This window comes from Phyllobates terribilis, unplaced genomic scaffold, assembly GCF_046119375.1.
Source record: "Phyllobates terribilis strain yellow unplaced genomic scaffold, ASM4611937v1 Scaffold_11__3_contigs__length_659146591, whole genome shotgun sequence".
Lineage (NCBI taxonomy): Eukaryota > Metazoa > Chordata > Amphibia > Anura > Dendrobatidae > Phyllobates > Phyllobates terribilis.
In genome coordinates this window covers 529309112-529324277 of record NW_027362771.1, presented here as the reverse complement: position 1 = coordinate 529324277, position 15166 = coordinate 529309112, and the positions used below count along the sequence as shown (strand labels likewise).

General features: G+C 40.4%; 1 protein-coding gene across 3 annotated transcripts in view; it reads right to left on the bottom strand.

Moving 5' to 3' along the window:
* LOC141166747 (zinc metalloproteinase-disintegrin-like VLAIP-B) overlaps positions 1 to 15166 on the bottom strand; it is a 59454-nt gene that overhangs the window by 22784 nt on the left and 21504 nt on the right. For 2 of the 3 annotated variants that reach the window (XM_073653723.1, XM_073653725.1), the window contains exons 3-10: positions 13187 to 13266; positions 12499 to 12577; positions 11846 to 11922; positions 10219 to 10399; positions 9083 to 9145; positions 8899 to 8970; positions 7184 to 7353; positions 5578 to 5662 (exon numbers count right to left, since the gene is read on the bottom strand). In XM_073653723.1, coding sequence (XP_073509824.1) covers positions 5578 to 5662; positions 7184 to 7353; positions 8899 to 8970; positions 9083 to 9145; positions 10219 to 10399; positions 11846 to 11922; positions 12499 to 12577; positions 13187 to 13266 — 807 coding nt within the window. The remainder of the gene's footprint in view (positions 1 to 5577; positions 5663 to 7183; positions 7354 to 8898; positions 8971 to 9082; positions 9146 to 10218; positions 10400 to 11845; positions 11923 to 12498; positions 12578 to 13186; positions 13267 to 15166) is intronic. The other variant, XM_073653724.1, reaches the window with a different exon arrangement.

Genomic DNA, 15166 nt, shown 5'->3' with positions numbered 1-15166 from the left:
CAGGGTGGTCCTAACAGTGATTGGCAGCTATTGCTGTATGCACACTTATACTAAAAAAGCTGTCAGTCACTGATAGGACTGCCCTGGACTAAAAACCTCAACATCTTATCTCTTATTCACATGAACCACAGTGGAAGGGGTTCTGCAGAGCCGTGTCTAAATTGAGAAGAGGTTGAGCATCCACACATCCACTCCATTCATTGTCTTTGGGACAAAAGCCAAGCACTGTATACGTCTATCTTTGGCAGACCATTTCGCATAGAATGCAGCAGAGGTGTGCTTGCATGACCCCCCATTCAGTTAGAAGGGGCTCTGTAGAGCTCCATTCTCGGGATCTCTGGGGGACATAGCCTTTAGACCCCTAGCGATCAGAAAGTTATGATCTATTCAATTATAAATCCTTTTAACAAATTGTATTAACAACATATTTTAATTTAACCCCTTTCTGACGTGAGACGTATCTATACGTCTCTGTGACCTGGTACGTATTGACCAGGTACATATAGATACGTCTCGGCGATCGCACCCGCACAGAGGCCATGCTCGTGCAATCGCCGCTGGGTGTCAGCTGATTCTGACAGCTGACTCCCGGCAGTCAGTGCCAGGAGCGGTGCCCGGCACATCACTGCGTTCGCAGCATTTAGCGAACAAGCAGAGGGAAAGAAGCCCCTCTGCTCTTGGATCGCGGGGTCCCAATCGTTGCCATGTTGACCCGCTGTTGCCATGAAGATGTGGCACCCTGCTGTTCACAGGTACCAAAAGGGTGCATGGATGGACTTCTCCACAAGAGGCCCTCGTTACAAACAAACACCTCCACCCTTCCACCTCATACCACCAGAGGGAGCCCGTTAGGGATATATATATGGAGGGTGGAGCCAGGCAGTCAGTCAGAAGTGAGTCTGAGGAGAGCGTGCTGACGCTGAGAGCAGCGAAGACGCAGCACGTCTGCTGTTGAATTGAGGGCCCCGAGTGTGGCCGAAGGAAAGGAGGAGAGAGGAGCTAAGGGGGCAGAGGAGCATCACGGGCTCACCCCAAGACATAATCCGGACACCGGGTCCGCGCCTACAGGGTCCTTTATACCCAGTAGGGATCACCGGCATACCAGGAATACTACAAGTCCCTGGCCGACCTAAAGCTAAACCCATTACAGGGCCAGTAACCACGAAGGCCGGCGCCCAGGTATAGTGGTTGCCAGCGGAAGGTCCTACTACCAAGCGACAGGTGAAGAGAGCAACATGACACAGAAGCTAGGCCCAGTTGCAGGCTGGCCAGGAGCTTAGGGAGAGGGAGACACGGACCAGGAGGCCCTATACCCGCTCACTGGGGAGAAGTCCTGAAGTGCACCCTTCCTACCGAGTACCCTGGACCGTACCTGACATCCGCACCAGTAAAGATATTGAAGCAAATCCCCTGTCTCTGTCAGTTACTCCTGCTGCGCCATCCTGACTGCACTACAAGCCCCAGCATCACCACCCACCATCAAACTCTACACTGCCCTGAGGCCCACTCCACCTGTGGGGAGCTGTTCCATCCTAGCTGCCTATCAACTGCCTCAGAGGTCTGCAGCAGCGCTGGTACAAATTACCAGAAACCACAGGTGGCGTCACGATCAAACTACAAATCCCATATAAACTATCCCCTTTTTGTTGACCGCCCTGGGCCACGGACCGGGCCAGCCACTGTGACATATTCCCCCCCAGCATCCATAGGCCCGAACACCGAGTACCCCATGGCCCTCGGGGCGCATCAAAGACATCCGGGATACCAGGCACTAGCAAGATAGTTAGATCATACGCAGTGCATGATCTTACTATCTTGTGTTTGCAGGTCTGACAGCTATAAAATATATAACTGCCGAACAAAAAGTGGAATAAAATGCAATCAGAAAAACTAATGTAAATAAAAATGGTACCGCTGAAAACGTCATCTTGACCCGCAAAAAATAAGCTGCCATACAGCTCCATCAACCGAAAAATAACAAAGTTATAGCTCTCAGACTAAAGCGATGCCAAAAATATTTTTTTCTATCAAATAGTTTTTATTGTGTAGAAGCGCCAAAACATAAAAAAAATATAAATATAGTATCGCTGTAAACGCACTGACCTAAAGAATAAAGCTGCCCTATCAATTTTACCACACGCAGAACGGCATAAAAACAAAACAAAAAAACAATTCCTGAATTGTTGGTTTTTGTTTATTCTGCCTCCCAAAAATCGGAATAGGAGGCAATCAAAAAATGTCATGTGCCCGAAAATGGTACCAATAAAAACGTCAACTTGTCCCGCAAAAAAAAGCCCTTACATGACTTTGTCTGCCGAAATATGCAAAAATTATAGCTCTCAAAATATGGAGATGCAAAAACTAGTCTTTGCAAAAAAAGCGTTTTTTAGTGTGTGACAGCAGCCAAACATAAAAACCCAATATAAATCTGGTATCGCTGTAATCGCACCGACCCGAAGAATAAAGTCGTCTAATCATTTATACCGCATGAGGAACGGCGTAAAAAATAACTAAAACTAATTCTTCACCTGCTGCTGATTTGTTTATTCTGCCTCCCAAAGATTGCAGTATGTCTCTGCTCACATTTATCCTGCGCTCTGCGCTGAGCGCTTAAACCAGGGTTTCCGTGTAAGTCTCTGAAATACGTGATTCAGACGGAATCCCTGGCGGAAAATTTCCTATAATGAGGCAGATGGAGGCACTGTGGATGCCGCCTGGCCTGTGATTCCACAGTGTCAGTCTTTTTATTAGGTATGCATAAAAGTACCATCGGCCACAGTTTTGTAAATCTCTGAAAAAAACGACACCGCTGAACAGAAGCCAGACGGAGTCCAGTGAACTCTGCTGCCTCATTATAGTGAATGGATCCCTCGGGGATTTCATCTGAATTACATCACTTGGATATTTAAATAGAACCTCCAATATCAGCGCTCAGCGTAGAGCACAGGATAAATTTTACATAACATTTTGGATCTCAATAAAAGCTTCAACTCAATCCACAAAAAAAGCAAGTCCTCACTCAGGTCCGTCATCTATTAACAGAAATAGAGGGGGCTCCACGTTATTAGTAGCACAAAGGCTCTGGAAAAATGAAATAGCCCCTGACCTCCCAAATAAATTCAGCAAATTCTGTGCTCCCAAATACAAATGCCCACCTTCCTTTTGAGCTCCATAGTGTGCCTAAACCGCAGTTAGCTTCCACATTTTTGGCATTTCTGTAGCGATGAGAGCCCGCCTAATTTATGGGTGCATGTCTCCAGAAGCACAAGCTAGGCACAAAGTACTGGTCACTACAATGTACTGGTCACTACAACGGCAGTTTGCAATTTTCACTTAGCAACATCCACTGCTGCTTGTTTCTGGAAAAGACCAATAGAGTCAAAATCGTCACTACACCTGTAGATAAATTCCCAAAGGGGTATCATTTCCAAAATAGGGTCATTTGAGGGGGGATTCTGCTTTTCTAGCCGTTAGTGGCTCTGTATATGGAGTCCACATACTATTCTAGAAAAATCTGCACTCCAGGAGACAAATAGCGCTCTGACCCTTCCAAGTCTTGACGTATGGCTAAGCAAATGGGGTATTTCTACATTCAGCAGAAATTGTGGGACAAATTTTGGTGCCATTTTTACCCATTTTCCAGTGTGAAAATGTAAAATCTGGTGCTAAAATAAAATTTTGGTGGTAAAAATGTAATTATTTTTTTCTTCACTGCCCAATGGTATAAAATTCTGTGATCCACCTGTGGTGTTAATATGCTCACTGCACCCCTAGATTAATTCATTGAGAGGTGTAGTTTGTAAAATGGGGTCTCTTATGGGGGTTCTGCTGTTCTGACACCTTAGGGGCTCTGCCAATGTGACATGGCACCCTCAAACCAGTCCAGCAAAATCTGAACTCCAATATGGTGCTTCTTCCCTTCTGAGCTTTGCACTGTGCATCAAACGCAGTTTTTGACCACATATGGGGTATTAATGTACGTAGGAAAAATTGCACAACAAATTTTGGGTTTCATTTTCTACTGCTATCCTTGTGAAAATGAAAAAATTTGGGGCTAAAACAACATTTTTGTGGGAAAAAAAATATATTTTTTATTTTTACAGATCCACGTTGTAAAATTCTGTGAAGCACTTGTGGGTTCAAGGTGCTCACCACACATCTAAATAAATTCCTTGAGGGGTGTAATTTCCAAAATGGTGTAACTTGTGGGGGGTTTCCACTGTTTAGGCACATCAGGGGCTCTCCAAACGCAACATGGCATTCGCTAATTATTCAAGCGAATTTTACATTCAAGTCAAATGGAGCTCCTTTCCTTCTGAGCCATGCTGTGCACTCAAACAGTGGTTTTCCCCCACATGTAGGGTATCGGCGTGCTCAGGAGAAATTGCACAACAAATTTTGGGGTCTGTTTTTTCCTATTACCCTTGCGTAAATAAAAAAATTTGGGTCTAAAGTAAAAAAAAGTTAAATGTTCATAGTTTTGTTTTTTCCCACATTCCAAAAATTTCTGTGAAGCACCTGAAGGATTAATAAACTTTTTGAATGTAGTTTTGAGCACCTTGAGGGGTGCAGTTTTTAGAATGGTGTCACTTTTGGGTATTGTGTGTCATAAAGGCCCCTCAAAGTCACTTCAAATGGGATGTGGTCCCTAAAAAATGGTTTTGTAAATTTTGTTGGAAAAATTAGAAATCCCTGGTCAACTTTTAACCCTTATAACTTCCAAACAAAAACAATTTTTGGTTCCAAAATTGTGCTGATGTAAAGTAGACATGTGGGAAATGTTATTTATTAACTATTTTGTGTTACATATCTCTCTGATTTAAGGGCATGAAAATTCAAAGTTTGAAAATTGCGAAATTTTCCAAATTTTTGCCAAATTTCCGTTTTTTTCAGAAATAAACGCCAGCCATATCAAATAAATGTTACCACTATCATGAATTACAATATCTCACAAAAAAAAACAATTTCAGAATCAGTGGGATCCATTAAAGCATTCCAGAGTTATTATCTCATAAAGTGACACTGGTCAGAATTGTAAAAATTGACTTGATCATTAACGTGCAAACAGCCTTCAGGGATAAAGCGGTTAAACGGAGCCTGTCACCAGGTTTTTGCTAACTCATCTGAGAGCAGCATAATGTAGGAAAAGAGACCCTGAATTCAACAATGTATTACTTAGTTTGCTGGGTGCAGCAGTTGTGGCACAATTAGAGTTTTTAGATTTAGCAATGTAGCAGAGCTGAGAAAGGTAACCCCTCCCACTCCAGGCTCTGTATGTACATTGTTTATAAACAGTGAGCTGCTTATCCCAGGATGGAGCGTGGTCAGACTAGGGCTCAAGCGCTGCTATAGCTGCTGTAGTCCCAGCAATGATAATCACCAGAAGACAAAACCTTCACAGTAAGTAAACAACAGCACACAGCTTGATAAATGCAACATCATTGAAATTTGTCTTTTAAGCCCTACCTCATGCTGTCCTCACATTGCATAGCAAAAACCTGCTGACCGATTCCCTTTAAATGCATTCTGGCTGTATATAGAGCATCTAGAGTGCTGATAATATACCATGTGTCCTACCTGAATAATACCTGCGGAATTGGCAGTATTACAGAGTGTCCCGATCCACGCAAGTCCCACAGTGGCACCATCAAAATCGATGTTCCTGAGGGGACAAATTGCACATGCAGATCTTATAAATAACTAAAAAAAGGAACAACTTGGCTTCTGAAAAACAATTTACAACCCACAATCTATATGAATTAGGAGGAGCTTTGCAAATCTTGCTGTCATTTATTTTTTAGAACTTTATGATATTGCCTTCTCTGGTCATGTCATATTCATTTCTGCTGGTTTCCCACATTTTGCCAACTTTTTGAGATGTCCTTCCAGAAACACATTGATCTTGGTGTGTTACTTAAAGATGACTTGTCACTTGTTTAAAAAAAAAAGAGTTAAATACCTTGTAAAAATCCGTGAGCCCCCTTGATTCTGTTGGCGTTTTCCGTTTTGCGCTGCATCAGTCCATTGAAGAGATATTCACATTTGTAGCTTTTGGAGCGCAATGTGTGAAATCTCTGCTTGCAAACCAACTGGGCGTTTCTTCAGAGTCCTCTCTGGGGGTGTGCACTTCCACAACTTCCTCCCAGATGCTGTCAATCACAGACAGAGAGCTTATCTAGCAATCTATCAGAATCTGCCAAGTTGTGATTGGTAACATCTGAGAAGGAGGGGTGAAGATGCACGCCCCAGAGGAGATTGTGAAGAAGTGTCCAGTTTAACTACAAGATATTCACATACTGCACTCCAAAAGTAACAAATGTGAATATCTCTACAATGAAGCAACGTAGCGCAAAATGGAAAAAAGGGGCAAAATCATGAAACCTGGGGGTTTGTTTTTTTCCCTAAGGTATTTAGCTAAATTTTTTTGAGCAAGTGACAGGTTCTCTTAAAAGTTTCCCACATAGCTACTCCCATTAAGCTACACCAACCACCTACGCTTCTTCCACACCCTCTGACTATGCATTTGGACGGTGAGCTCCATCATTAGATACTGGCCTTGCACATTTAAAACCTACAGAGAATGTTGCTTTTCCAAAGGCTTAAGAGGTTTTGCCTGCACCCACAAGTTTTGGGAACTTTTTTAACTAGTCGCGCCGAAATAGTTAAACTTCATATAAAAAAATAAAGATATGTTAAAGATGAATTTTTACTTTATTTAGGAACTTAAGGTACAACATCTTAGCTAAACAATAATCTGAAATTTGTATTAATGAGCAAAATTTAAACATCTACTTATTTACTATGAAAAAAAAGTATTTTTTTGGCGCAAAAATCACATATCTTCTTATGGTGCTCATTGCTCATAAATTTCTTGTAATTATCAGATTTGGTTTTTGGCTTTTCGGTCACTAGATCTCACACACAAATAACTAATCATATGCAGGGAGAGACCTGTCACTTCAGGGCAGCGGATGGTGAGCAGCTGCCGAGAACTCGCCTGTCCGATTAGTTTCCTGTGCGGCTCGGTCCCCGACGGCTTTTAAAGTATGTTTTTCTCTAAAATTCCACAGCATTTCAGTGTCACACAAACCTGGATGAAATCACACAGCCAATGTCTGATACATGCTGCCCGTGCCATATAAGATTCTCACATATTATTTAGATATTTTTTGCAAAAACTTACGTTAAGAGCTGAGCATTGTCATTTGGTTTTTCAGGCAATAACCGTGTCTTCCTCCACTCAGAGAAGCTATTCAGAGTGGTGCCAGAGTTGGTGACCACGTCAATCTTATCTCCAGCATTCCAAATTTCCAAACCAGTTAAGGCCACAAAAACATTTAGGGGTTTATACGCCTAATGATTAAAAGTATATGTTAAAAAATAGACACAACGATATATATTTTTTAATGCAACCATCTACTTTTTTTAAAATGTATTTGCTTAAGATATTATCATCCGCTTGCATCACTTTAAAAAAAAAAAATTATACGTTTTTGGAAAGTGAACAAAGGGCCTGATTCATTATTGCACCTTTGTCTGTTTTTTTGTCTACTTTTCAATGTTTTTCACCTGTTTTTCATTTGGGCCTAATTTGTCTTTTAATTAGCATTTTGTATTCAAGTCTATTTTAGATGTATTCACCTGTTTTATTTCACCTGTGGGTGAAGTTTGGAGTTTTGAGGTGTTTTTGCTAATGATTAATCGAGGCAATAGGTTTTCCTTAAATATTTTTGAACGACATGTTGTGCTTTTATGGGACTTTCAAGTGGGTGTGGAAATTTTTCCTCCTAGTTTTTTTTTTTTAAAAAAACATATTCCTTCATGCATACTTTTCCATTGACTGCATAAGGGAAAAAAAACATATATATGAAGTATGTACTTTTGTTTTCCAGGGCACCATAAGCGTGGTAGCCTGACACTATGTTGAAGTATTGCTGAGAAAACATTTACTAAAGTGTGCAATTTTGGTAAATGTTTTTTTCCATTATAACCAATGGAAACACTAGTGGATACGTTAGAAATTTGCTTTTCGCTTTTGTAATGTATCTGTAAAAATATAATGGGAACAGCAAAAAGCCTCATAAAAGAATTTTCCCACTAGCCACAGTTATCCCCCTACCCTAATGGATAAGGGGTAAATATATAATTGCTGTGAGAATAAACTGCTAGGACCCCAACCAATCCTGAGAATGGGGGTCATAAAGTGTAAAGTGAGTGGTACTGTGCATGCTCAACTACTTCTCAAATTCACTTCTATTGTAGAGAATGGCCGTCTCTGTCAGCACCATAGAAGTGAAATGAATGATGGCCCAGAATCTCAGACACCAGTTCTTGGAATCCTGGAGGTCCTACTATTTGGACCCCCAAGTAAATATTTATCATCTATTCTGTTGACTGGAAAAGTGATGAATGTATTTAGTGGTAAAACCTTTTCTAACTTTAGCTTTAACTACTATTTCTATAGAACTGCTATATACAGTACAGATCAAAAGTTTGGACACACCTTCTCATTTAAAGATTTTTCTATATTTTCATGACTATGAAAATTGTACATTCACACTGAAGGCATCAAAACTATGAATTAACACATGTGGAATTATATACTTAACAAAAAAGTGTGAAACAACTGAAAATATGTCTTATATTCTAGGTTCTTCAAAGTAGCCACCTTTTGCTTTGATGACTGCTTTGCACACTCTTGGCATTCTCTTGATGAGCTGTACCTGTGAAGGTACAATTTTCATAGTCATGAAAATACAGAAAAATCTTTAAATGAGAAGGTGTGTCCAAACTTTTGGTCTGTACTGTAAACAAAGAAAAGAACGCAAGTTTGGGTGGCTGCCTCACCGAAGTTTATACTTAGAGATGTATTTATGGTATTTTACGGCATGAACTCACCTGGTTGACAAAATTAATCATGCCAAATATCCTCTGCTTCAATATATCTTCACTGCGGTTAAATCTAATGTACTGAAAGTAATGAGAACATTACTAATGTGCATCACAGAAAGCCACCATGAGCATATACAGAGTCTATAACAGACAGTATGTTACACATGTACCGTACTGTATATATTCTTACCATAGAACTATCCGCCACTATATACATTTGAAGATACTTCATTGCCTTTAGGAATTCTTGTTTCTATGAAGATAAAGCAAAGGAACTTCAAAGCCATATTATGGATGGGGTTATGCCATAACTGGACTTTCTTTCACCCGGGGCAAAGCTTAGGTTGGCTGCCATAACTCTAAGTCAAAAAACACTGAGAGGCCGATTCATTAGGTCTGTAGTTGTCGCAAGCCAGCCTTAAGGAAGAATTTGTTGGAGTATGAAGCACCAAATTCAGTAAGCGGCGCACGCCAGTTAATTAATTTTCTGCACCTTCTCAGTTGTGTGTGCCTCGCCAGAAATGCGAGTGCAGTCAGGAACAAGAGTAGCATTTCTGACATACGAAATGCCGACACTTTTAATGAATGGGACGGGCGAGAGTAGCCATGCCCTGCCCCGCCCTGGCTTCTCCCCACTTCTGCCCATTTTGGCATAGTTGCTTCAAACTGATGTGAAAAAGCCAAAGTCACAATTGAGCATTGCGAAACAATGCTCTGACTTTTTAAAGCATTTTACACCAGTTTTGTGGCTTAAAATTTTGATGAATTGACCCCTTAGTGTATTGTTGATGCCCCTCATTTGGCACCTAGGATCCAGGACACATGTCTTGGTAGACCGCCCTAGCTGCACCCCTGTGTTACAAGATAAATAATACCATAAGGGATAAGAAAAAGACCCATTATTCACTTAAGAAATCACAATCATCATATTTGGTGGCCTTATGACAGATTTTGAAGAAAGGTCCAGGAATTTCAAGTTCGACCTCTACCCATCATGTTTCCTTCAGTAGATGCCTAAATATTTAAGGTCCCTAGCCAACAATTGGTCATTAATATCCTTTTTTTTGCAAAGTTGACATAAATGTCTATCAAGCAAAGTATCAGATGTAGAAGAATGGAAACTTGGAATGAATGAGGTTATGCTCTTTGAGAAATGTGACAATGAAAAAATGAGGGGGGTTTTATTAAAAATATTTTTAGTAAATGGGATTCATGGATTGGTACCCTAAAAGTAGCAGGTGATGTACCCTGGGTGACCACATATGTTGTACACCCTTATCGTCCATGATAGATATATAGATAAATAGACAGACAGATGTTTCTCACCTCTTGATTGCTAGAAGAGAAGTCCATCCTGGTCATTATTGTCTCATTGACATTTTTGTCGTCCACACCACAAGTTTTTGGGGTCTCCTGGGTTTGATACTCGTAAACAGCATGAGCTCCAGTTTCTGCCATCTTCAGTGGTTGAATAAGAAATGTATTTTCTTGTGTTGTAATGATGCCGCTAAAAGAAAATATTACAATATTTTGGAATACATTTTAATTCCAAAAATCAATTATTTAACCCCTGTTATTAAAAGAAATCTCCACTTTGGACGATCCCTATTCTACAAGGTAAATGCAGCATTACACGGTATCCATTCCAATCAATAGATCATCTGCAGGACAGGACAAGTCCAGAACCAGAGACTCATTGTAACCGTTCTCTACTTTGGCCAAGAAATTACGATTCTGAAGAGGGGCAAGGTCGCCAACTTGACTTTTTATTTTTTCAGGACAGCTTATCAAAAAATCACAGACAGACAATATTTTTTATGAACACATTGGAAAACCATAGTATATCATGATGATTATAAGTGATCCGTGTCTGCAGCCTATTATTCTGATATGAAGACATCACCTGCATTCACTGTAAAATGATGATAATTCCAGTCAAAATAATTTGTATAAGTTTCTTTAGCTTCAACAAAATTACGGACGCATTAAACTTTTTTTCCGGACAGGGAAAAAAGTGCCCTATTTTGACAGACTAACCTGAAATTTCTCAATGGTTGGCAATCCAGAACAGGGGTTCCCTATATTAACATAAGGCCTCCATACACATTAGCCTAATGTAAGCTGAAACTGCCTTTATCGGCAGAATGAGCCAACAGTCTAATGTGTACAGCGTCCTCACGACTCTCACCTGACAGATGATGTTGGAGGGGATACGGGTCGCCAGTATACATTTTAATGTCATATGTGTTTCACCAGCATTAGAATTCCATAAATCCTTAGTCCTTTCGTAGATCGTGGAAGATACCTCAGGCTATTACTCTAGCAAGGATTAAATATGCAAATTGCCTCTTCAGAGAGGAAGAGGACCAGAACTCTAGTGCCACCTATTGGAAGTAGCAAACCTAAATGTCAATATCAACCCTTTAATGAGCCTTGCCATATGACCTATGATAAAAGCCAGAATCTTAATTTGTAGACGCAGTGTTTCGGAGTGTTTCGGTACCGGGCCTGGCTTTTCACTCTCAGCAAGGAGAAATGTTACCCCTTAAATCCCAGCCTTGAGCCTCTCACCTAGCCAAATCAGATCTCATGCTTTGCACTGAAGAGTGTCAGCACCCTGAAACACTGTGTCTGCAAATTGAGATTCTGATTTGGCTTTTATCCTAAGTCATATGGCAAGGCTCGTTAAAGGGTTGATATTGACTTTTAGGTTTGCTACTTCCAATAGGTGGCGCTAGAGTTCTAGTCCTCTTCCTCTCTAAAGAGGCAATTTGCATATTTAATTTCCCAGCATGGCATATGTAGGTCTCCTAACTCCAACATGCCAGGCCTGACTTTTGACTCTCCACAAGGAGAAATGTCACCCCTTAGATTCTAGCAAGGATTGTGACTTGTAGACTTGCTGTAGAATATTGTACTGCTCTATGGGTACAAGTCTTTATTATTATCTCACCTTAATCCATTGCATGCGCTCAGGCTGACCTGGGAACCGCTGTCATTCTTCACATATCCTTGATATAGACAGTGATCCTACAAGATGCGAATGCAGATAATTATACAGAAAAGATCAGCAAGATCAACTGATAATCTTATGTGTATGCCCTTCCCAATTTATGGCAGATCAGCCTGGGTTTCAATATGCCCAATCTGTACTCACGCAAGATTTGCTCATAACTTGAAGCCCCAATTCATTAAGACTGGCGTTTTGTACTCCAATCCTAATGAGGGGTGTGCAGGAATATAGATGCGCCAAATTCAGAGGAGCATGCCACTTTATGAATTTGGCGCATCCAACCAGTGGCGTGCGCCTCCGCCTCAGCGACTGAACTATCATTTCTGCCACCACTTTCCATAAATTTGATGGGCGGGTGTAACCACACCATGTCCCATCTGGCTCCTCCCCAGCTCCGTCCATTTTAGCAAAATTGCGTGAAAATGGCAAAAAGTCACAAACATTTTGTAACTATTCAAAGTGTTTTATGCCATTTTTTTTTTCCAGATGTATCGACCCATAGTATTTTGATAAAAGAATGGCCCACTATTGAGGAAGCTTGATTTAAAGGGAGATAATTTTTGAGACCCTCCTACTGATATGTCAGACCTTACCGTAATATTAGGACTGGTGGTCACTGGGGAACCATCTTCCAGGTAACGAGTCTCTGTGTAATTCTCAGATATTAGGTCTCTGTGAGAACAGGAAATGTATTAGAATATATTGTACAATAATGAGACAGCGATCAATTATAAATGGTCACCTAGACTAATATGACATATGAAGTTATTCACCTGCTATTAGGAAAATGGAGGGGTAGTTATACGCAACATAAAGAATAGGGCACCAATGCACAATCTGTAATATTGACCATTATCTACCTCCACACCCCCTATATCTGCGCCTCTTAAAAGATAATTGGTATCATAGGACTGTAAATGTCATCAAGACCTTGATAGGTAAGTGGTAACAGAATATTACACTAATGGGGCAAATTTATGAAAAATGTAAATTTAGAATTAGACCAGATGCCCCAAGTTTACTACAGTAGCTAATGCTGGAGGATAAATTTGGCGCTACTTTAAATACTTTTATACCAACTCTTCGCGTACTTTAGACCATTTTTATGCTTTGAAATTTTTGTTCAGTTTGCCAGATCTTAAACCACACCATTTTTCAGCTAATCTACACCCGTCTTGTGACGATGTAAAAAGGTCTAAAACACTTAAAAAATGTGTCTCTTCACATGTGAATATTGACTACACATAAATCAGCCATTGTGGATATACAGCGGACACTCACTCAGTTTTCTCTAGATGAAGAACCATTGGTTTTCTATTCACTTCTAGCCTGTATTGGACCACGTCCGGATATTCACTCTGCTAGGAAAAAAAAGAGAACATTTACATACTATAGATAGATTCATATTCTTTGTGCTGCCATCGGGGTAAAGGAATAAAGTTTATTCTACACATAAATACACTCAAACTGAACAGTAAGACACACAACGGGCCCCATCCAGCCCTTTGGTTGTTCCTATCTAGCTCACGGACCCTGACAGCTAGAGGGCTGGAAACAGTGGCGTACTCCTTGTGATCTGGGGGAGCCCAAAAAGTTTCTGAAATTAATCAGCAAAGTATTTTGGACCTTCATAGGAATGTTAGAACATTGATGTTCTGGAAACATGTAGCAATATAATCCTACATTAGACGTTCTCTCCTTATAAAAGGTCCTCCCCATCCTTCCAAAAATCACTCAATCTTACTGCTCACAGTGGTACTATTCTACCCTTCAATCAATAAACTCCCATCTGTCCGGAAATATTTGGACAGTCTTGATACGACTGACTTAGTAATAGTTAATTACATTATAGTGGACACAAAGAGTTTTGTCCACAGACACTTTCTCAGTAACTTCCCTATTAATTTACTTGTGAAATACTGTATTACCACCCAAAAGAACACAAAGTATGTACAAATAAACATCACCAAAAAAGGATGTATGTTTCACAATTAACCACACAACAGTGACAAATACGGAACAAACCACAACTATCGAAATATCCTGTCAATAAAGTTAACATAGGCAAAGAGTCATTCAATATATGCAGTATATATAGTGTGACAGAGTCACTGGTATGGTATATGAGGGGAGGTATGTGTCACACAGGTTGCTAGCCTTTGTGAACTGAAACCAGTGGACTTTCTGCCAGCATGTTATATGCTGGTGGGATAACTCACTTAAAGGACGTGGTTTTAGGGGAATGACTTAGTGATGGGAGGGACATTATTCCCCATACCTCCTCCTCAGGGTGTGGCTGAGCATCGTTTAAATGTTCAGTCCTGTTTTTTTCTTTGAGCTGTGTTTGGAGAGGCAAGGTCTCCAGTCTGGACAGCTATAGCTCAGGAGCGAGCTGAAGGCTGGACATAACCTGTGTGGGCGACTCGCACACACATATATGGACTCTGCTATAGTTTATCTTTTGTTTTGTTGTTTAGCCAAGTAAGGCTGTATTTATTTTGCTGCAGTGCAGAGCTTTATGCTGTTAATAAAGCCTGCAAAGAAATCCCAGGTTCCTGAGTCTACTTCCGGAAGCGGCCGAGAGAGTCATCTTACCACAATAGATATGATATATACACTCCTTAATGCTGAAATTGCAACCCCAAGAAGGAAAAGTCGAATAATTATATTAATCACAGGATGGATAGACATATTAATCATATGCAAATGAGGAAAAAATAGAAATAATTTTAAAACATTTATTTAGTATTGATTGTGAACAACTCAAAAGACCATCATTCAAGTTGGAAGTTGAACTTCAGGCCCAATCTCAAATCTCTGCAAGACTACAGGATTTTTTCAAGAATTTCCCTGTATTTACTGCCAATGTTCATTCAATCCTGATCAGCTTCCCAGTCTCTGCTAATGAAAAGCATCCCTTCAGGATGATGCTGCCATCACCATGCTTCACTGTGGGTATAGTGTTCGTAGGGTAAGTGATGGGTTCTCTATACATCTAGACCATGATTTATCAAAGTATTTAGAACAGAAAACTGTGGTAAAACTATTTGAAAAGTTGCAAATTTGGGTGCAATGTGTATTTGCACAAGAAATTTGAAAGTTTTGGTATTTTCACGCCATTTTTAGGCACCTATTCCAAAATGGGCAAAGCTAAGGATGGGCCGGGCTGGACAGTGCTTGGGTATTCCAGGCCCTGACTTGAGTAATATTTATGGACAGGTGCAAAGAAGTGTATGCTACTGATCAGATGCGCTGAATTAA